Consider the following 25,072-nt stretch of genomic DNA (forward strand, 5'->3'; position numbering starts at 1 on the left):
TCCAGACCTGGTAAAAGGAGAATTAGGGAGTCCTTGCATTTGGAGTCTTAATCATTCCAAGGAAACAACAGTTTGCAATAAAAACCATCAAAGGACTACAGATGCAGGGAATCTGAAACAAAAAAACAAAAGTTGATGCAGAAAGTCAGCAGGTCTGACAGCATCTGCAGAGAGAAGGCAAAGTTAATGTTTCTTGTTCTGTGACCCTTCTTACAGATTGTATTGAGAAATCCCAAGTTATAGCTAAGCTGGAGCGTGAATGGACATCAGAAGCTCTGCAAGTAAAGTTTAAATCCTTAGTGGGCAAAGGAAAACATTTAAAAATGGCAGAGTACAGGTAGGAAATACTAAAAGTAAAGAGAAGTACTTACAAATCATATTGAACATCATCACCATATCAGGCAGACACCACACAGTATAGCTTAAAATGGAAATCAAGGACCAAGAAAATTGTTGGCATCATGAACAGGAGGAATCCGCCAGAAAAGAAAGCCCATGAGAGTAGACATCATTATTAAATCCACAAGCAGTGGGATACATTCAGTAAAGCCGCTAAGGAAGTGGGAATAATTTATTTAGGCCACAAATAACAAAATTAAATCATAAAACCTGCAAAAAAGGGTGTGTGTTGTCTAAAACAGCCACAGAAATCTGGGATCCTTAATTTTGAGCACAAATTAAAAAGGAACACCTCCAAAAGCAGCAGCATTGCCACTACTGCAAAATTAAAACACTTTTTAAGCAAGGAAAATAAATGCTCACATTAGAAGATAGAGTATCAGAAATAATATTGCCAGGAAAATTTAATTTCAGAAATTACCAAATAAAACTTAAGCATTGGACAGCTGGATAAAACAAATCTTAAGATACAGAATTAATTCCAAATTAGATAATAAGCGAGAAGGTGAACATTTCCATATAAAATTGAGAGCATAGCTATTAATGTTAAAACCTGCCAAAATGCTAAAGAACCAATAGAGACTTTTGACGACGTTCTGAAAACCTTTGACAATTACTTTAGAAGAAATAAAATTTTTGAACGGAATGATTTAACAGACAAGTGGAGAAATCCTTAGATAATTTCATTAAACCTATACAGATGAATGGATAAATGCAAAAGTGGTGACTTAAAGTCAGACTTTATAAGAAGCAGAATTGTTGTTAGAATTGCTGCTGAGTTTCTGACAGGTTTATCACAGTCAAAAGACGAATTGACTCTAAAAAGAATCATTAAAATGGTTTGTGAAGTTGAGGTCCAGAAGCAGCACAGATCAATCCTAAAAGAAGGAAGATCAAACTTATTGCAGGAGATCAACAGAACCAGTTTCTTCAGTTTGAAAGGCATAAAACCACAAAAGAGAAACTAGTAGTGAGTAGTCCAGATAATAGTTACTAAAGACAGCATTGGACAGCTGGATAAAACAAATCTTAAGATACAGAATTACTTCCAAATTAGATAATAAGCGAGAAGGTGAACATTTCCATATACAATTGAGAGCATAGCTATTAATGTTAAAACCTGCCAAAATGCTAAAGAACCAATAGAGACTTTTGACGACGTTCTGAAAACCTTTGACAATTACTTTAGAAGAAATAAAATTTTTGAACGGAATGATTTAACAGACAAGTGGAGAAATCCTTAGATAATTTCATTAAACCTATACAGATGAATGGATAAATGCAAAAGTGGTGACTTAAAGTCAGACTTTATAAGAAGCAGAATTGTTGTTAGAATTGCTGCTGAGTTTCTGACAGGTTTATCACAGTCAAAAGACGAATTGACTCTAAAAAGAATCATTAAAATGGTTTGTGAAGTTGAGGTCCAGAAGCAGCACAGATCAATCCTAAAAGAAGGAAGATCAAACTTATTGCAGGAGATCAACAGAACCAGTTTCTTCAGTTTGAAAGGCATAAAACCACAAAAGAGAAACTAGTAGTGAGTAGTCCAGATAATAGTTACTAAAGATTCTTGTCAGTACTGAGGAGCATGGAAATCGAGCAGGTACAGGTAGTCTTGATACAAGGGTGCATGTCAGTGTATTACCACATAGTGAACCATAGTTGAAAATGCATTGTTCACAGCCAACAACAGTACAGAAGTTAAAAGCATGCTCCAAGCAAGTCTCCAAAATTTGGGGTATCAGACAATAGAAAACTTATACATACTTCACAATTAATAATTCTTACTCCTGAGTATGAACGTATGCCTTGACTTCAGTCTTTTTCAAATGACGGAAATAGTCAAACTAAATACAGTTTAAAAAAAAAACTGGTACAGGAACAGCCAGTCATGGAACAACAAGTTAAAGAACAGGCAGGACATATTGCAGGACTCCCTGAACGCAAGACAAATCAAAACAAAAGACAGAATCCAAAAGAGATTAGCTATGTTGGCATAAGAAATTTGTTTCATGCTGTAAACAAGATAGCCAATACAGGTTTTGCAGAAATGTTTTCCACTGCGATAAACACTGAAGAGAGTGCAGAATTCAAGGGTCAACAAGGTTTGTAAGCAAGTAATAGAAACCAGAAAGCCAATGAGTAGTACATCACACTTAAGCTTTTATGCAACTTCAACAGAGGTAACACAGAGTGTAATATCAATTGGTGTACAAGTAATAAAGAGAGAGTTAAGTCTGATGTAAGATACTGAGGTGATTCAGAAGATGCAAATTCAAACAGGGAATTTCATTTCCTCATCTTCCCACAAAGAATCCTCAGTAACAGTGACAGAAATGACGCCATGCAAGAAGCAATCACAAATATATAAACATTGTTAACAGAAGGTCAGAAGTTGACGCTTTTCATCTTGCGTTTCAGGAGTAGGATGCAAGAAAGAGACTTGAAGAAAGGGCCACCAATTTAGACATCATGAGAAGAGGGTGCCTTGCTCATTGGTGGAATGGAGATGCAGCAGGAACATTTAACTTTGAATCTTGCTTCTCAAATCAAGCGGGCAGACTCTGATTGGTCAGGGTGCTGCCATGATGATGCAACAGAGATTGGCTATCTCTATTACCACTTCTAAGAAATATGAAATTAATGTACAAGTTTGTTTTGTCTACATATAATAGGGTTCTGCATGTCAATGTATATATAGCTTCTAGCATGCACAAATGCATTACCTTGCTTCCCGACTGATTGTTGTAATTCCTAGGTTACTCCAGATTATTTAATGAACATTGATGCAGAGCAAAATCATGTCTAATTTTGGACCGTATTTTTATGCTTGCAAGCACAGGCTAGTTCAGCATGATCAGCTCGCTGTTCATTGCAAATCATCAACGAGGTGTGTTCTTTGATACGGCCCACCAATCATTGGGGCATACAGCCTATATATCTGGAATGACATCAGCACTGAAACTTTTTTTTAATTCATTCATGGGATGAGAATGTCGTTGGCTAAGCCAGCATTTATTGCCCATCTCTAATTGTCCAGAGGGCAGTTAAGAGTCAACCACATTGCTGTGGGTCTGGAGTCACAGATAGGCCAGGACAGGTAAGGATGGCAGTTTCCTTCCCTAGAGGACATTAGTGAACCAGATGGGTTTTTCCAACAATCGACAATCGATCATTGTTAGATTCTTAATTCCAGGTTTTTGCTGAATTCAAATTCCACCATCTACCATGGCGGGATTCAACCCGAGTCCCCAGAACATTATCTGGGTCTCTGGATTAGCAGTCCAGCAATAATATAACAAGGCCATCGCCATCCCTCATATCGAACATTACTCATCTAGGCAAACTTTTTTTTTTGGTTTGATGGCAGCATCCTGGTAGTGGAGAGAAGTACTAATGGGTTTGTTGCAAAGGAATAGCTTGAGACTGTTAGTTTCACCTATTATTCAAACTTTTGAGACAAGTTCCCCTTCTAGGATAATCTGAGGTATGCTGGGCATAGTCAGGGCCAAAGGTAGTGGACATAGCCCCTTTCATAAGTTTGTATGATATATAGCAAGTGATAATTTGATCAGGATAGCCAATCTCACACAGAATAGTTTTGGTACACCCTATCTCAGCATCAAGTTTATACCGTGAGCAGATAGCTAGGAACCTATTCATAAGGTCACCAATAGTGATCAGTGAATGTAGGCTTTTGGTCATTGTAAAGAACTCACTGCCAGATTTCTCAACTAATACATTGGTGAAAAGGAGCTTATTTGATTGCTCCATTTTAATGGCAAGTTAAAGTGCAGGACAGAGTTTATTAAGCTGTATAAAGAAATTTCAAAAACCAGAAATGCATCATCCACCTATCAAAGAATAGGGGCTAGGAGGTTTGTGGTCATGCCATCAAAAATATACTTCTCATTGTAACTAACAAAGATTTTATAAGTGCTGGGCCTAGAGGAATGCAATGGCAATGCCATTTTTTTGAATGTACATGATACCACTAAATCTGAACTCGCATGTATGAGCTGCTAAGTTCTTGAGTTTGATGAAGACAGATTCAGACAGACACTCTAGTTTGCCATGACATATTGACATCATGTAAATGGCTTCTGAGTGGTACATTGGTAAATGAGCTAGCAATATCAAAGGAACCCATGAACACATTTTGCTCTTAATATGTCAGTCTTACATGGTTTTCACACAAGGAAATACAGAAAACCCATTTAAAACTGGTTTCAGCAGCTAACTCAACCATGTGGACAATTCATGTTGTGCATAGCCAGTGACAGACAAAATTGGGCTCAAAAGAGACATCATTTTTGTGCGTCTTGGGTGACCCAGACACTTGTGAACAAGGTAAGCCACGAAGACAAATCTTATCATATATATCACCAGGTTAGTTACAACCCTTATGCAAGTCCAACAAGCACCTCTGCAACTGGCCACAGTGTTGCTGTGTGATCCCATGTAATGACAGGTCTGATTGTTATGAACAAGGAACTATCCTTGGGAAGTGTGGATTTTCTTGTTGCAGGCACATTTGTTGAATATCATTATTCCAACCTCCTTTGTTGTAATTTACATATATCGATACCAGAGTTTGCCTTCAGACTATGCAATATGACAGGGTATTCACATTGCAGATGAAAACCAGTCAAGTTATTAGGTATTTCACATACATGTGTACCAGATCTGCTAGGCATGCATTCAGGGCCTCTAACATCCTTATTGAAGTTAAAAATCACACAACCCAGGTTATAGTTCAACAAGTTTATTTGGAAGTGCAGGCTTTCGGAGTGCTGCTCCTTCATCAGGTGGCAAGTGCGCATGATCAGAGGACAGAATTTATAGTAAAAGATCAACGTATTATACAACTGATGCAGCAATCTAGATTTTCCAATACATTTCATCAATTGTATGATACTTTGATCTTTTACTATAAACTCTGCGTTCCATGACCCTGCCCCACTAGCTAACTGATAAAGGAGCAGCACTCCAAAAGTTTGTACTTCCAAATAAACCTGCTGGATATAACCTGGTGTTGTGTGATTTTTAAATGTTGATCCCCCCAGTCCAACACTGGCACCTCCACATCATCCTTATTGAATACTTTTTTGTGGTGAAATACCCAGTAATGAAGGAGTTAGAACTCATCAGTTTGAGAACAACTAAGTTTTCAGAGAGTACAGGTTTGGAGAGAATTATCATGTGTTTAGTAGCATCCTTAGCTGTGCTACTTGACTACTTATGTTTAGCCAGGTTTATTTTACTGATGTTATTCAAGCCAATATTGCCTTTGATGCAGTTATCTATTGAGACAAGGGAAGAAACATGCTTAGACCAAGCACAGTATAGAGAATGATAGAATACAAACCCAGCTACCAAGGTGTTCTAGCTCGTCTTGTGTAAAAGTAAATTCAATCATGGAAATGTCTCATTGCGTAAATATACTGTAAAGTGAACACTGGCAAGATCTTGGATCCAATGCACTTTCAGACAAACTGGGGCTTTACTGAGAGTTTAACTTTCTGGAGAATCTAATTCTTTTGTTGATTTTCCTAATTTGGTCTTTAAAAATGTGCAATAGTAATAGGGAGAAAAGCTTGGTGGGCAGATGTTGAAGATGAGTGTAAGTGTCTGAAAGAGTTAATACTGAGGAGTACCTTGGTATTGACTCAGTATAGACATCATATAGGATTAATGGGAGAACAGATTAGGATCTCAAAGGATCAAGTTCTAGGTCCTCAGACTCTAACAATGATTACTAAAACTGGGTAACTTGCACTCAGTTGCTAAAATACAATAAGCTGCATCTTGTTTAAGATATAAGACTCTTCTCATTAGATTAGCCAGAGACATTCCTCTACCATATCAGACCAAGTGAACACTATAGACTACTGCCCTAAAAGAGTGTGGTGGCAACAACTAATCCCATAGTGAGCAATTGTGCAAACTCAAACAAGATGCTATATGAATATCAATTTTTTTAAACTGTTACAATTCTGAAAATGATGGCGCAGGCAATGAGATATAATTGGATTGTCACAAGCAAGCTTCAAGACTAATAAAATAAAACCAATGTTTTGGATTCTACTTTACAGTATCAGTAACTAAGGCATTAATATGCAATATCTTTGCCTGTTACAATCATTAATAGCAGACAGAGGAATTTTACATGTGTTGTTATGTTTGTTACTGATAAGCAGAGTACAATTTCACTCATTGCTTTCAAGATATCTAATGTGAAAGGATATGTGTACATGTCATGGTTCATAAGTTTGTTTGTTTAATATATCACTCAAATATTAATTCCATGTGCTTTTTCTTGCCAAGATGTGGTGCAAAGGTTTTATTGAGAACTGAACACATTTTTATTTCATGTTTTGTCCAACAGACTTCAATTTTAAAAAATCTAATCAGAATGTATCTAAATCATTACCAATCTTGACACCAGGTGGACCATATGACAATGACTATATTCTGACTACAGCTCTGAATCATCTAGACTCTAAACGTTAGCTTGCTTTCTTTCCATGGATACTGTCTGATCTGCTGTGATCTTCCGCCTGGGCAGCCTCAATGTTGACATTGAGTTCTCCAATTTCAAATAACCTCCCTTCCCATTCTCCAAATCCCTTTCCAGCCCCTCCCCCTCACTTCCACCAATCAGATTCATTCCTCCCATTGACCAACCTTTACCTGTCTTCACTTATCCCCACTTCACCACTCTGTCTACACCACCCCCTTTGTCTGCAGTTCCCCCTACACCCACCCTGAGTCCTGAAGAAGGGTTACACCTGAAACGTCAACTTCTCCACCATCTGATTCTGCCTGGCTTGCTGTGTTCTTCCAGCCTCCTGCTAATGATCTCCAACATCTTTTTGTTCTCAGTACAGATTCTAGCATCTGCAGTAATTTGCTGTTATATTCTATGTTATAATTGATCCAGAATCTGATCACTTTGTGCATTAAACCTTCCAACAAAACATGAAAGTTGACAAAGATCGTAACTCAAGCTTTGCTTGGAAGCTTTTAGACATTTCTATCTTTTGAAATAATTTTTAATTAAAGCCTAAAAACGTAAATACATATGAAAAAATACTACTTGCAACACTTATCAATGACTCAGCTGAGCGGCAAAGTATAATGCACCCAAGTTTGCTGACAGGATAACATTAGATAGGACTGTTAACTGAGAAAAGGACCTAAAGATGTTGTCAAGGGATATGGACAGATCCAGCCAGTGGGCAAGATGCAGATACAACATAGCGTGGCGAAAGGTGAATATCCACTTTGGGAGGAAGTGGGGAGAGATCATGAAACTTGGTATTCATAAGGACCTGTGTACCCTCATACATGAATTGCATAAGATTAATGGGCAAGTTGATTGGCTAGAATTCCATGAACATGAAAAATGCATAGGTGACCTGCTCAAAATATGGTCGTAATTCTCAAGATAATCAAAAAATGCTTGCTTTGAGGGTACTGCCTGATGAGGCCACCTTACAATAGCCTCATCATGAAAACGTTTACTCTCCTGAAGCATTTCCTTTTCATCCAATTTCTCTACATCTCCATGCCACCAGGAAGGTCAGACAGCTCTCTGCTTCTTGCTTGAGTGGAAGTCCAGCAATCTCCGTCCACCACCATCTTAATATGTCTGACTGAACTTGTTCTATTATTTAACAACTCTTTTTACACTGCTCACTCGTCTAAGCAAAACGTGTAACTATGGGAATCTGTACTATAGATGCCTATCTGTGAAATATTCTTTGTTCCAGTTCTACTAAGGTTCCTCTTCCTCAAATTCTTCTTTCCTATATTGATTATCATATAAGTGTTGTTTCCTGCTCGTGTCCTGAACTATAACATTTATGTTTGATTCCAATTTCGCACCCTTATTTCAAATTCACATGATCCTCCTTCAACTCTTCCTTGACTTTTGTGTCTTTGTTTCTGAGAACTGGCTGTGAACTAGTTTTTACAATATGTTGCTGACTACAAAAGCTACCTTAACTATACGTCCTTCCACCTCACTTTCTGTAAGGACCCGATTCTGTTTTTACAGCTTCCTTATCTCTGTTACAGCTGTTCTGATAATGGTCCATAAACAGGACTTCTGAAAACTTGACTTTTTACCTCAGCTGAGGATTCACTCACCAAAATGGTTGGCAGTCCTTCAGCTATGTCTGTATCATTTCTTGCTCTCTCTCTTTCTCTCTCACAAAACCATGCTAGGGTTCCCCTGTATCCCCTTCCTCTTCCATCCTTCACATTTAACAGACCACACATGCCACTCTAGTGTGATACAAACAACAAACACATCTTTCCCTCCTCTTTCAGCACGTTGAGCGAACCTGCCCTCTATGAAATTTTCACTACTCCTCAATTACCACCAACATCTCCTCCTCTTCCAACGGCATTTTCCCTTGCAAGTGCAAGAGTTGGCAACGCCTGCACCTCATCTCCTTCTCCATCATCATTTAGGGCCTTAATCATTCATTCCAGTCAATTTATTTCTATTTCTTGCAATTTAGCAAATTATAGTCACTGGTTACAATGCTGTTTCCTCTTTACTGGATACCAAACATATACTGCTTGACTGAACGTCTTTGTTCAGATAGCAAGAGTGACCTTGAAATTCAGGTTTCGTGCCATTTGAATTCTCTGCCCCTGTCCCAATCTGCTATCTCAGCCCTCGGCCTCTGACACTATTTTGAGGAATAGCAACTCAACTTTTGATTAAACACTTTACAGACAGCTGTACACAACAGTGAATTTAACAATTTCATATCATAACCACTGTTCTCATGCTTTCAGTCAGCAATTGATGGTAATAATTCTGTTTCTCTTTACACTTCTTCTCTGTCTCTCTTTTGTTTTTTCACTTGTCACAGTGCTGCCTCCTTTTACCTTAGATCATCAGCTATTTAATCAACTGTCTTTTTCCAATCTGTTTATTTATTTATTTCACTCCCCTTTTTTAACCTGGATCAGCAACTGTTTAAAATCTGTAACATCTAGAACAACTAGAACAATATGTTCTAATTCAAAATAAAAGTCAGTGATCTGAAATGTTAACCCTATTTCTCTCTGCATGGATGGTGCCTGACCTGCTGAGCAGTTAGCATTTTCTGGTTAAATTTCAGATTTCCAACAACTTCAGCACTTTTGCCTCCGTAAAATTTTACAAACTGTAGATAACAGTCAACATCTTAATTCCATGAAACAACCTATTTAATGCAGAAATTCTGGGCAAGAATACAGTAAAATACTCTCCTCTCATACCAATAATAAGTCACAGTAAAGCCATGAGCTTTTTAGTGAAGGAAAATAAAGCTATTCTCGTCTGAATGCACCTCTAAAAATGTTCCTGAATGTTTGTTACAAACAAAAAGCTTGTCCAATCTACATCCAATGGTATCAAATAACTGAGTCAAAGTCTGAACTAGGTGGAAAAAGAAACAAAAGGAATGATAACCTTTGACTGCAAAAGATTTTCAAAAATCCCCTTAAGGAATATTTTGAGAAGTCTGCAAACAGATTAGTTGGCATGCTATATCAAATACACATGTTTAATTACTAAAACCAGAGTTCACCCAACTATTCTGGCTGAATCTAATGCCACTCCAGAAACAGTTGATTTGAATATGGCACCTGTAAATACGATACATAAACTCATGGGAGAAGTGAATTACACTGAATTTTAAAGTCTCTTTTTTTGAAATGGAATAAAATAAAAGATCTTCCAAAGATTATGTTTCTGAGAGAAAACAGCAATAACTACAGCATGAATAGAATCTAGTCTCAGGCATCATGTCAGCATGCGTTTCCAATACTTGAAACTGTAAAAAGGTTTGTTCATTAAAGGGTCAGGTTTGGGGTATGAAAAGGAGACAAGAAACTTACTTTGTTCTGTATTATATGTTTTGTGCAAATATCCTTTGAAGTCAATAAGCTATCCACCTGTCAACAGTCAGGTGCTAACGAGAAGGCTTTCAAACCGGAAATGTAACCTTAAAATTGAAACATCAGGCACCTTCTGGAGGGACAGGGAGAATGGATTAACACTGGGACATTAAGATGTCTCAGAAATATTTTCATTTTATAACACATAATGGTAATCAGAGGGAATATATGGAGAAATAGTGGGCCCAGAGTTTTGCACTGGAAGTAGCAGTGAGATTATCAGTGAATAAACTGGACAACAATGTCCAGTGTCTGCACATACACAGTGCACATGGAAATCAGAGACTTGCTGTCCAGGTTGCTCGATTCCTCCCAAGTTTTGCCATATTATATCTCACTGACAGACTTGACACTGGAACAGCATGACATTGCAGTACTCGTTTGATGGATATACAGTCCCAACAAAAGAATGAACTTGTGCATCTCAACGTGAGAAAACTTTCACTGGTTTGACAAGTTTTAATTACTACCAAACAATGTCTTTGGCACATTATTCTCTGAGTTTAATTACTGGTGGAGATTTTAAAAATGCACTTATTCTTAGCATTTCCTTTCTGTCTCTTCCGAACAAGGATTGAACAAAAGCATGGGTTTAAATATGATTGACTCTTAACTGCCCTCTGGGCAATTACAGATAGGCAGTAAATGGTTGCCGAGCCAGAGATGCCCACGTCCCATAAGTAAATTAAGAAAAGGTGCTGTTAAGGTAGCCCTGGTGAGCTTCTACAGTGTACTTTCTAGATGGTAAACAAAACAGTCAGGTGCATTGGTGGTAGAAAGGATGACTATTTATAAACATGGCAGATGAGGGCACTAATCAAGCAGACTGCTTTATCCCAGATGTGCTGAAAGTTCATGAGTGTTATAATTGCACATTCAGGCAAGTGGGAGTATTCCATCACACTTCTGACTTGTGCCTTAAGACTTGTGGACAAGTCTTAGGGAGTCAGTGTGCAGGTTACCTACCCTTTCCTGATCTGTAGTGTGTAGCTGATCAAGTTAAGGTTCTGATCAATGGCAACCCCTTAATTCTGGGAATTGTGCAAAAGCAATGCCATTGAATCATAGCACGATTACAACATAGAAGTAGGCTATTAGGCCCACTGTTTCCATGCTGATACTGCAACAGGAAACCAGCCCGTTTCTTCCCAAACTTTAATATTCTTGAAAAAAATTCATTTAAGGTGGCTAGATCCTCTCTTAGAAATGCTCATTGTCCAACGTAAATGTGGCACATATTTTAAGTTGCCACAGCCCAATCTGATTGTGTCCAGTCCTGCCGCATAGAAACATAAAAAGATAGGAACAGGGGCATTTAGCCCTTAAGCCTGTTCTATCATTCAATACAATCATGGCTGATCATCCTACTCAGTACCCTGTTCCTGCTTTATCCCATCCCTTTGATCCCTTTTGCCTTAAGGACTATATCTAATTCCTTCTTAAAACATTATATTTTGACTTAATCGCTTTCTGTGGCAGCAAATTCCACAGGCTCACTGCTCTCTGGGTGAAGAAATTTTTCCTTATTTCAGTTTGAATGGTTTACCTCATTTCCTTAAACTGTAACCCCTGGCTCTAGACTCCCCAGTCATCAGGAACATCCTTCCTGCATTTACCCTGTCTAGTCCTGATAGAACTTTATAGGTTACCATGAGATTCCTCCTTAATTCTTCTAAACTCCAGTGAATACAATCCTAACTGATCCAGTCTCTCTTCATATGTCAGTTCTGTCATTCTAGGTGTGGCAAACTTTTGTTACACTCCATCCATAGCCAGAACATCTTGTCTCAGATAAGGACACAAAAACTGCACATAATAGTGCAGGCATGGACACAGATTGAATCATTACTATGGTACTTAAAGCCCAATACAGAAACCATGAACTAATCATAAAAGATACCAAATGGCATATTTTACACGTTTAGTGTGGCATGGGATATGGGCAATTGTTGACATCCCTAATTGATTTGAACGAAGTGGTTTGCTGGACCATGGCAAAGGGCAGTTAAGAGTCAATCACATTGTTGTGCGGCTTTAGTCACAGGTAGGCCAGTCAGGTAAGCATGACAGATATCTTTCTCTAAAAACATATTGCTGCAATTGCCTTCAATTCTAGATTTTTATTCCACCAGCCACAAATTTGACTGAAACTGTGCACCCAGAATATTAACTGGGTGCTGGATTGCTCGTCCAGTGACATTAACAGAATGTCACTGTCTCCCTTCTCTTCAAAGTTACTTTGAATATTTACCAGTGAAATATGCCCTCAGGGGATGTAATCCCAAAAACATACAGTCTATTCTCATAAAGCTGAGGAGGCAACAATCATAATCATACACCAACCTTAAATGAACTGCTCTATTATGGCAGTGCAGATAAAGTTGAACAAAAACGTGCTGACTGTTAATGGCTGCACTGAGCTTCCTGGCTATATCACATCCATCTAAAGGTTCCTGGGCTCATTTCTACCATCCTTTAAGTTATCTTTTCATTCTTCCAGATGGTCTTCTGTACTCATTGCCAAGAATCCTAAACATAGCTGGCAGGAAGCCACACCATGCTTTGACAAAAGGCAGGAGAGTGTTGTTGTAGCCTTCAGCCGCTGAGAGGGGCACTTAACAGAATTTAAACCCTGAGGGCATGTTTAAATTGTTTTCCATTTTCTTTGATGATTTGAAGCATGCTCTCTTTCCCAAATTAGCATAGAAGAGTGGGGGAATTACCGCAAATGCGCATCTTAAGACAGATTTGTTCAAGAGTGGATGGACCCGCTGAGAATGGGGAATAAAACAGATCCACTAGGATAACTGATTGCTTTCACATGATACATATTGAAGTTGAGATTGAAGGCATTTAGGTGCAGATGTGGTTACTTATCAAAGTAGCAGCAGAGTAAAAATTAATTTAACATTCTAACGATTATATCAGTGACAAAACAGATCTCAGCCAATCTTTCATCTTCTGCACTCTCTGAATCTACAGGAAGCAAGGTCAAATCCCACTGTAAATTGGGATCTCTGCTCAACAGCCCCATTGTCCTACAGTAACAACAAACAGAACGAAGTAAAATGTGAAATTATCAAGATTAAACTACGCAATGGTGCATAATACAGGAAACGGGACAACACCAAGTAGAGCGCTTAGAAATATTTCTCCATGCCAGACAATCTTTGTTTCAGAAAGTTGAGAAAAATAGAATAAAACTCCAACCCATACATATTATAAATGGCCAATTTGTCTTACTCCTAAAAAGCATGTTGTAACAACTGTTTACTTATTCATTTATAGACAGGTTTCTTCATAAATGCAGTTCATTGAAAAGATGCTGTAACATCCTGATTTGTGTCTCTAGAATGAAGCACATCACATAATATGACAGAGAACAATTAAGTCTCCTGCTTCCTAGCAGCAATCACTGTTGAAATCAACCTCTTGAAAGGAAAAGATAAACTGTTATTTTAAACAATACAACCTATTTGCTTTTTGCATAACTGAGCAATGATATCTCCCTTTCTAAAAGGCATATTAGATATTAAGATGCTGATAAATGCTTTTCCAATCTGTGCACATAACCATTAACGCTGCTGTACATTTTTGACACTAGTCTATTACTTTACACACTTATAAAAATATCTTCTATTACTTCTATATTTAACACAAACAATATAGTAGCATTTCATGTATAATTACAAACTCTTCAAAAAAGAAGAACTCGAGGTTGAAGTAGGAAATTTAACCTTTTAGATGTAGAAAATAATCAAACGTTTAAAAAAAAATCAATTCCCATCATGCTCCAAAAAGAAACAATTAAGGTCCAAGGAACAAACAGAAGATTGGAGACTGATAATTGTGCCATACTGAAAATTTTTCATTTCTGATAAAGACATAATAATTAATGTGCCTTGTGTCGTGAATAAATTATGGGTCTTCCTCGCTTGCAAAACAAACCCAGTGTTGCATCACTCCTGGCACAATATTCTGCTTTTAACATTGTCTTCTGTAAGAACACTTCCTTGGCTCATGTAAAAACTCTGCTCATATAATTTATTTGTAATTTAGATTACTTAAACTTATGTTTTGTTCATGTAGGTCTTTAAAATCCTAGATATGAATATTTTATGCCAACTCAAAAGCTATGTATTTTAAATTATAAACTAAACATGATGCAAGGAGCATTGTTTAGTAGTCATTTGTGTATAGTCACTTCCAGTTAATAGGGCTCCATCAGACACCTGACCTGTGTTTTAACCTCACAGCTTCAGGATTAATAAAAACTGAATAGGACTCTGAAGAATTAGTGCAAACATTTACATTCAATAAGTGGCAAGCAAAAATGCAGGTTTACTTTAAGATTACTGGCCCCAATATCAATGCTGCCAAAACCTCTAAGTTGGTAATCTAAGTTGATAACTGTACTACAGTGGTTAAAAAAAATACATTGTTCATAGAATGCAGACAACCATTATCAAGGTGGCATTTACTGCCTGCTGTTTTGACAATGTGGTGATGGTGGTTGGTTTTATCTTTAAACCACTGGAGTACCTTGTGGTGTTGGGTCGAGAATGATGTTTAAAATATAAACCACTGGTTAGCGAGGTTATAAACAATAAAACACAAGTAAATATTACATATGGTGAATGCCCACTAGCTGTTATTACATATTATGCAGAAATACCACCTTACAGATAGATGCAAGTTTTTTTATGTTGGAAACAAAATCGCTCTCCTACAACAATTCAATTCAAGAGCACAGGTCTATGCTGTAAGGACTGAGCACTGGAAAACATGTAACAAGATCCTTCTGAAATGTGCAATAACTTGTCTCATTTTACATTCAATTTGCTGCATTCACACGGTCACACACAGACAGACTTTAATGACTGGAGTTTCAGTCTGAAAGTGTTAACCAAACCAGTGTGACTGAACTAAGCATTCCCCGACAGAATATCATTTACTTCAGTGAACAAATTCTGCAAGTTAATATCTTCATGACACTGTATTCTGTAATTTCATAAGCAAATACCTAAATCTAATTTAAACTAATTTCAATCCAAATCAGTTTTAAATCAGGAAAATATCTCCAACTACAATGGTGCAAGGGTACCTTATTACATATTCCCATTTCATGATTACGTATCAATTTTTAGAAATATTACTTTGATGACATACTGATAATGTTCTGTAAATTTGTTTTTTTACATACCCATCAAATTATCTTCTATTTTCCTTTTGCCATGCACCTTCCCTTTAAGGTTGGTAAATGCTTTCATGTGTCATTTGTCCCTCTGTTGCAAATTCCCATAATGAGACAGTGCAACAATGTTAGAGGTGTCATCTTCTAGGTGTGATATTATGAAAAAAAACTACTTCGTGTTTGTAACCCCCTTTGGGAAGTCCTGAGATCATAAAAATTGCTACAAAAATGAAAGCTTTCTTTCTTTATAGGCCACGTTATGGATCAGGCCAGATCCCCTCAAAACATTTCAAGAAAGTAGCTTGGACCTAACTTTGCTAGTTGTTTTAAGCAAGTGTCGAGCAGATATTCCAAGAATGATGCAGCTGGCCCAACTACTTAGTTTTAAGCAAAATGTAATTTATTTGCAATATTACTTAATGAAACACAAACAAATGACAACAGAATATAAAATAACTTAACCTATGTGAAAACCCAACAGATTATCCTAACTTAATGATGTTGTTTCAAATTCCTGCAACAATCCCCATAAACATTCCTTGGCAAAAAAGGTAAAATCAAACACATAGTCTAACAGGGAGGAAGAGAGAGATGGTAGAGGGATTCAGCATGGAGCACCTTCTTCCATGTAGCTGCTTCTTGGACCAGTAGCCTCAATGACTGCTTTCAGTGAACAGCCAGACTGCTAAAAACCAAACCAAACCAAAAAAAAGCTGAGCTGGGAGAACTGGCCACTCCCCTTTCATTGTACTTTTTTAAAAACTTGAAAGCCCTTTCCCTGTGGCAATATCTGTTAGCTTTAATCAAACTGGCCCTAAAACACTTCAAACCTAGACTTTTTGGAATCACTGCTGGAAAAAAAGCCAAGGTCAGCATAACCTTGTTAAAGGAGTAGCATCATCGCACCCTATATAGGTATAGTTAAATTCAGATTAGGTGGCAAAGTCTCGAACAGAATTAAGTAATTCAGTGAGAACGATCTGATACTTCTACGGTTCACGACTTTAATTCTCTCTTTCATTTCCAGTGCATAGTCTGTTTTTGACATTCTAAGCTGTTATAATCAAACTCAAAGAAAGCTTTTGGAATAAGCATTGTACTTTTCTCCTGGGAACTTGACAGTTACAGAGTTTGAAGATTGAATTGGCCCACTTTGAGCCTTTGGTTTCTTCTCCAGTTTCTCAAAAGCCTATAAGTGTGTCGACCCAACAAATCTGTCAGTATTTGAGGAGAAGCAGCGGTGGATGTGGGTGGGAAATATATGACATTTAATTAGAACAGCCTTCTTGTGGGGGTGGGAGGAGCTACACTGAGATTACACTATGATTATTCAATATTTATCATTTAACCTCACCTACTCTCTGCCTTGTAAAACACCTTCCCCTCTGTTCTATTCCCCACCTTTTCAAATGCTCAAAACTTTTATCCATTTCCAATTTTTCCTAATTCTAGTAAAAGGTAACTGATCTGAAACATGAACCCTACCACTGATGCTGCACTGATAATTTTCTGTTTTTATTTCAGTTTACTGGTCTCTTCCCTCATGCAGGTGGATCTGCAGTGGTCTTCAACAATATTTTGCATTCTCTATCTTAATGCTTTTATTTTCCCTTCTCCTCACCATTCCACATTATTGCCAGTTTTTCTGTTGTGCATCTTGCCCTCTCATGTTCACTGGCTCAGCTATTTTCATGTTATTTTGTTCTTTATTGCCTCTTCATTGCCTCTCTGAAATGCTCCTTAGATATTATCCATCAGCTTCATCCCTTTCAGGTTTTCAAGCATTTGCTTGAACTCATCCATTAACTACTATCAGCATTCCCGATTCATGATGTCTACTTGCTGTTCTCTTCCCTACACCTTTTGTTTAGTTCAGTCCCATTAACAACTTGCTAATCCTCCAATTTCCAGTTCAGATCCAGCATGTAAACCCAAAATACAATATTCTGTCTTTTCCCTTTGCAGATACTGTCAACATGTTCTCTTTATATTTTAGATATTGTGTGGTAAGGCTCAGTACACTCACCTCTGGAACACGGTTCCGTGTTCAAGTCCCACTCTGGAGTTTCATCACAAAAATCAAGGTTTACACTTCTGTGCTGAGCAGCGGCAGTACAGCATTGTAGCAGGTGCTGCCTTTCCAATGAGACATTAAATCATATGTTTGCTTAGGTGGATGACATAGACTGCACTATTCCAAAGTAAAACAGAGGAGATATATCCAGCGTCCTGGCCTTTAGTGCACAACCAGCATCACAAAAATAAAGATTGGCATGCTGGTATTTCCGGGAGCATGTTGACCACATACTGACTGTTGTGTTTCCTACCTTACAACTGTGTCGACACTTTAAACGTAATTTATTGGGTATATAGCATTCTGAGAAGTGGCCACAATAAGTGCTATATAATGAAAGTTTTCTTTTCCCTTTTTGTCATTTCCAACATTTGCAGTTTTTCTCCTCTCTTGTTGTAAAGGAAAACTATCTTGTCTATACTTCAAAGCTGTTCTCAAAAAGGAAAAGTGAAATTAGCATTTTGGCATTTCTGAATTTACTAAATAAGTGCTGCTGCTAATAAATAGGAAAAAAGCATTGATTTTGAAATGTTGTTCTAATTTGATCTATACTGAACCTGCATGTACAATCATACAAAACAAATGGAGATCATTCAGCCCTTCATTTCAGTGCCAGCTCTCCAATTAGTTGCACATGACCTGTCCTTGCTCCCAAAGCTTTGCAAACCTTTTTCCTTTCTTTTGAAAGTTACAACTGAATCTGCATCCAGCATCATGAATTTCAGATCATAACTGAAATCATTTCTTCTCAACTTCCCTCTGTTACCTGAAGTCTGTGTCCTCTAGTTATCAACCTTTCTGCCAGTGGAAACAGTTCTTCATTATTTACTCTACCAAACCTTTCATAAATTTGAATATATCTTTTAAGCCTCTTGTCTGCTCATAAGAGAACAATCCAGATCTTCTAGCTAACTTATCCAAACTGGGATCTAGTTCCAGTGGATTTCTGATCAGAAACAATACCAACACAATGAAAAAAGTAATCGCATTTTTAAAGACAGAGTACATACTTAAATCAAGGCTGTGGCAGTATATTTATATTGATATTTAATTGAAACATGGTTATCAAATATTGATGATATTATTAGGCACAGACGATCACTAGAAAACAAGAAATGTATAAGAGGTAAACTAGGAAAAGAAAAACAGAATGTACTTGATATCTGAAACAAAACAGGGAAATTTAGAAATATGTAATAGATCAGGAAGCATTTCAAAGAGATACAGTTAATATCTGTTAAGTTATTTCTCTAATTCACATACTGACTGAATTGAGTAAAACATACTCAAGGATCAATTTAATGCAGTTGCTTTTTAAGATTATGCATTTAATAAGCTTAGAATGAATTTATCAAATTTAGCATAAACAGCATTTGTATCTTGTTCAGGAAATTCTCTCAAAAGTAAGTGTAACTTCTCCTAAATAAGAATAAGAGCGGCATTCATGTAATTAAACTTCCACATTTAAATATCAGTCTTTGACATGCAATGAAAAAAATACTCTTAACCATCTTCTGAAAACAAATAATGAAATTAAACAGACATGAACTGGCTGCCATACACCCTTAAAGATGCAATATTTGAGAAATGCAATTCCTAATTAAATGTATAATTACTGATGCTGGTTATGTACTTAAATAGCAATGTATTTTTAATTTGTATAAACCTTTTCTCATCACTTTTAATCTTTTTCACATCAACTAATGTTTAATGAACTGTTACCTGTAATCACACCAAGGACACTTATAAGGTTTCTCTCCTGTATGGACACGTCTGTGACGGGTCAGATGGGATTGTGTTGTGGAAGCAAAGTTGCACTGGTCACATTTGAATGGCTTTTCACCTACAAAAGAAACGCTCATTATTTTTTATCTGACAGGCTCTGATAATTATCAGAGTGTAAGGGTTAGAAAACCATGCTACCAAAGTTTTAATTTCTGACGCATTTACCTACTGACCAAATCTGAAGACCAATCATATGTACTTAAAATAAAGTACACGTTCACAATCTCAAAAATCCTTTGATATTTGTATTATAAGGCGTGAAGTTTTAAAAGTCACAGATTGCATATTTTTGCATCTTTCACCATAATATAGTACCAGCTCTCAATTAAATGGTCACGACTGGATTAACCTTTTATCAGTCCTGGTTAGTTAAGTTTCACATCTTAAAATGAACACATTTCAGATCCTTCCATCTTTCAATCTTCTTTATAAAGAAGAAAAATTATTTGAAAGAAATAACAAGAATCAAGAGGTTCAAACTAAAGAGTAAAACTTGATTGGTTTAGAAGATGGCCAGCACACCACAGTTCAAATACTGGGTTGAATTGCCATTCATTTATACCATCGGTGGTAATACAAACATTTGAACAATGACAGGCAGGAAAAGATTCCCCGATCCATTCAGCTTGTCGCACACAATTGAGATGCTTTGTATCTCACAATATATTAACACTCTAGTAAGGTAGAGTGTAGGAATTTTGGGGTGAAAAATGATGGGAAATTCCTTCCCAGTCATTAGTGAAATCAAAATTTGTCCAGAAGACCATTCTAGCACTGGTATTTCTACAATATTTATTATTTATGCAGGTCAAAGTGATTTTGGGTTCAACAGCAACAGTTTGGGTTCCTCACTAGTGCTGTTCGATTGCTATACAGGGAGATGATATTGTTCAATGTGAATTAAGAAGAAGGGCAGCAAGGGAAGGACAATGTGCTCGTACTGCAAGAACATTAGGGACACAGGTTTAAATTCACACATTCTATTAAGCTTGAAATCTCTGTTGTGCCATGAGGAGGGGCGAGTAGGATCTCCAATTAAGAATAGTCTGGAGGTTTCGTCAAATTACCTCTCATATCCCATCACTGGTTTGTTAATGTTACATTGATTGTACTGTTACAGTATTTATTGAATAAGTGTCATGAACATCTAGAAAACTGGACAGCTGGGACATTGGAGTTGGTAGGCAGAAGGCAGAGATGTGTGATGCTGCAGTCAGTAAATAAACCTACTATTAAGGAAAGGATCTCTGCAGTTGCTAGGAGTATGTTCACCAAGCTGGGAACTGGGTTTGCAGATATTTCGACCCCTTTCTAGGTGACATCCTCAATGCTGTGGAACCTCCTGTGAAGTGGAGGTTCTCTGTTTAGTTTCATACTTCACAATTTGTTTTGGCTCCATTGTTGTCTAACATGCGCAGGCTCACACACCCTTCCTTGACAAACAAAGAAATGAGGGAAATGAACAGGCCCTTCATTGCTCAACTTAATGCTTCTCACCTTTAGCTAAATTGCCCTTTCTCCACCTCCAAGATTTTAATTTATGAATAAATGAAAGTGTTAACTTTTTTTAAAATGGCACAATTTTTTATTTAAAAGCCTGAAGATTTTTTCCCCTGTGCCTGGTCTCAGCAGTGTTCCAGAGATCAATCTACTATTCACGGGTGAGATTCCAGGTCAATCTTGAAGTGTTCAAAACACAATGGTAGGTTGCAGAGAATAGGGGAGGGTATCAGAGTTGGAGGCAAACGGAGGATGGTTATTGTATGTGCCCAAATCAATCTTGAACACTTTGTGTTGGCCTGCACAAACATATGCCGGTCACAATTTTACAGTGGGTTGCTTGTCAACAGCGTAATCTGCACTCAGCATGTAATGGACAGAGAGACATTTTAAAAAGTTGACTTTGCACATTTGCAGGGAAAGAAAAAAAAGACATTAAAAGTAGGTATCACATGACTTCTTCCAGTAATACCATGTTTAGAACTGCCGACAAGCAGGAAAATACAACAAGCAACATACTAACATGTGCCTCATATTACATTGCTCAAGTCACTTTATAAAGGTTGGGCATCTGTAGAGTATCATCTGACCACAACACAAAAGTTGCTAACAAAAGAGTTGCAGTGAAAATTATGTACATAAGGAGAAGTGTCCATTAACTTTATTACAGTATTATCAATGTCTCTGTCACACATCTGTGCAGAAAAAAAGTACACCAGCATTATAATACTTATTCCCACATCCTCTCAATTTCCCATCAGTTACCTTTCTTAATCATATAAATCACAGGCAGAGTGTATCTCCTTTCACATCAAAGTGATTATCAGTCAGATTGTGCAGAAATCCCTCTTTTTTTTCTCTACCAAGGTAGGTCACATGCACTTCTTTGTTTGTCTGGTAGGTTCTATCTAAAAAGGTGAATTGATCAGTTTGACTGACCTGTGTGCTGTCGCCTGTGTTTGGTGAGAGCGTGGCGTGTTCCACCAGCAAATCCGCAGAGGTCACACAGGAACGACTTCTCCCCTATTGCAACAACAAACAGATAAGGGGACCACGCAGGTCACAGATCATTAAAATATATCTATCAAGGCTTTCAGGGTTACTAATTCCTCCAATCAAATGTTTCCATGTAAATATGTCAAATGGGAATGAAATTACCACTGCGGTTTATTGACTGTGATAAAATCTGAAAAGCACCACTGAACATAATTACATACTTGTCAGAACCATAAAAATTAGCTTTAATATCAATGGAATGGTTTTGTACAACTTCATTTCAGTTAGATGTCTTCCAGATGGGGCTGCTTTTTGCACTTGAATAATTTTTATACATACTCTGCTTATCCTCCCCTCAATTTCTACAAACCCAGTCACTCAATGTTGACTCGCCTTCCTACAACGAAGGAGCAGGAATATTTCTTCAGCAGCAGTTACCAAAAGCTGTCTAAACGCTGAATGAAATAAAGCCTTCAACGTTTACCTGAAGCCACTGGACAATAACAATAGTACCTTTGACAGCATTGCAACTAAAACAAATGCAATAATAAACTGCAGCTGCAGAGTGCATACTGAAGCCATTCGACAATACTATCCTTGGTCTATACATCAAAAGCAAAATACAGTGGTTGCTGAAAATCTGAAGGAAATTCAGAAAACTCTGGAAATATTCGGTAGGTCGTGCAATGTCCGCAAAAACAGAAATGAATTAATATTTCAGGTTGATGATCTTTCATTATAACTGGAACAAGTTAAAGATGTAACAAAAGTTCTGAAACAGGGGAAAAAAAGACTGAGGTTTGGGAAAGGGAAGATCTGCACTAGACTAAAAGGCAGGACAGATTAAATGACAAAAACAAAATGCTGGTGCAAAGCTTCCAAAACTGGTCGATAATGAACATTTCCTCAGAGGTGGAAAAGATTAATGACCTGAGGCATGACCTCAGTTTCTATCTCCACAGACACTGGTGACCTGTTGATTATTTCCAGCATTTTCTGCATCAAAGTCTCATATCAATCAGCACATAAAGGTGTAGTTTCAAAACTAATGCCATTCCCTGATTTTTTTTCCCTGAAGTTTATCTTAATGAAATTACACCATTCCTCTTGCCCTCTGTATAAATACTGGCTATATTAGTTTTTCTTAGATACATTAAAACATATCTCCTGCATCTAAACATGTTTCTTCACCGTGGGCTGTTTGCAAAACCTTAAAATTATGGACAGTGTAAAGCAGTGAAAGGTGAACAATCGCAGAACTTATTTTAACAAACATGTCATAAATTCATCTAAAATCAAAACATGTTGAATAAATTACAAAGCTGCAATGATTATCCTCAAAAATAATATTTTCAGCCAAAATATTTGTTGAAAAACAGGGGGTTGGAAAGAATGTGCCATTTCCATACATTAGCAGCTCATGTTCTTGCTCTGAAAAATTTAAAATAAGCTACTTCATCTTTCTATTAATAACTCAGATTATAAATATTTATTTTTTAAAAAATTGGCTTCATAGAGTTTGACACAATATAATTTACTGGTCTAACGCCAACAGGTGCTGGTTTGTCTTCAGAGTTTCTTTTTTAGCAAAATTCTGGAACCTATCCACAAACTAAACTCAGTATAAACAAAATGTGAGCCTTTGACAAGCAGACTAATGTGAGTACAACTAATGCAATTAATGGACTAAGTCTTATGTTCTTTAGCCAAAACTAGATTCCAGTCTAGCAATACCTTGATTTCGTAATTTGCATCCTTATTTTTAAATTTCTCCAACCTTGTCTAGCCTTACAGACCTTGAAGAGCTTTTCACTCCTCCAATTCCAATTCATGCTGATTTTCACTGCTCCAAGGCCGAGGTGGCCTTGCCTTTATCTGGATAGGTCATTTGCTCGGTATTTCTCTCCCTAAACCTCCCTGTCTTTCAATCACTCTTGCCTCCTTTAGAACACTTTTTGACCAAGTTTTGGTCACTTGTCTCAATTTTGACTCGTGTAGCTCCATGCCAAATTTGTCTGACAATGTTTATATGAAGCATATTTGGTGTCTTATTTATATTTGTCTATACTAGTTTAATGTGATATTTTTGTTCAGTTCATTAATTTAGTTTCTTCTTTATCCATTCTTTAAGTATCAAATATATCTCAAATTACTATTACCCAGCTGTTTTGATAGCCATTTTACTAGTATTTAACTTGGAATACAACCCAATGAGCATTGCAACATTGAGTCACAGTTGTTAGTTGTGCAACTGTAGACACTGCCATGCATCATGGTATGTCTGGATTATTGATATTGAGTGCAAAGACAATGACCATCAGAAGTGCGAAAACAAATTCTCCATTAGCTCTCCCAGAATAAATGATTAAAAGCAACAGGTACATGGAAGTAATTATCAGAGAATAATTACATTTCAGGCTTCAGATGATTATTACAAATTAACCCTTTGACTTACACTATTACATTATGCTAATCCTTAGATGTCTATATTTTAGTTTACCAGTTAAAAGAAATATCAAGAGAAAATATTTTTTGTTTGGTTACTTGGTCATTGAGGCCTGTGGAAAATGACTCCACACCACAAACAGTAGAGCAGTCCACTGAGAGAGACCTCCTTAGCTGCAACAGCCCAATCTTGTAGCTCTGCTGTTTACGTACTGAACTGGTAATCAAGTCTCCATAGGGCTTAGCAAATAATTCAGTCAACTAAACGAGTTATTTTTCCCCTTTAAAAATGGACGAATAGTCTCATGAAGGACTAAATGCATCTGAATATTAATTATTTCAACAAGCAATAATCTGTTGCCAAAGTAAAAATCTAGACTCAAATTCAAGCTTAAATAGCACTAAATTGGATTCAATATCACTAAATGCTAGCAAATTGGTCTGAAATGTACTACCGCAAGTTACTTTTAGTGACAGCAAATTGCATTATAGGAGTCTGAGTCATTTTTTGACCAAGATTCCTTGTACATGTTGGTATAAACTGATTTATATTTATCATATTGCATCTTGTCTATGCCTCTTCATGTGTTTCTTGTGTGCAATGGCCTGTGGTGCAATCTACTCCATGGCCTCCTCCACTTAAGAGCATCGGAGAATAATCCATCTCTAAAAAGTCCCTAATTTGTCTCTCCAATCTGTGCTATTTCCACACAAAG

At 37.1% G+C, this 25,072-nt stretch overlaps 1 protein-coding gene across 7 annotated transcripts in view; it reads right to left on the reverse strand.

Moving 5' to 3' along the window:
- The window catches only part of znf407 (zinc finger protein 407), a 499,933-nt gene that overhangs the window by 164,546 nt on the left and 310,315 nt on the right, over positions 1 to 25,072 (reverse strand). For all 7 annotated transcript variants that reach the window (XM_043688651.1, XM_043688646.1, XM_043688647.1 and 4 more), the window contains exons 6-7: positions 21,855 to 21,938; positions 19,353 to 19,473 (exon numbers count right to left, since the gene is read on the reverse strand). In XM_043688651.1, the coding sequence (XP_043544586.1) occupies positions 19,353 to 19,473; positions 21,855 to 21,938 (205 nt within the window). The remainder of the gene's footprint in view (positions 1 to 19,352; positions 19,474 to 21,854; positions 21,939 to 25,072) is intronic.

This window comes from Chiloscyllium plagiosum, chromosome 4 (genome assembly GCF_004010195.1).
Source record: "Chiloscyllium plagiosum isolate BGI_BamShark_2017 chromosome 4, ASM401019v2, whole genome shotgun sequence".
Lineage (NCBI taxonomy): Eukaryota > Metazoa > Chordata > Chondrichthyes > Orectolobiformes > Hemiscylliidae > Chiloscyllium > Chiloscyllium plagiosum.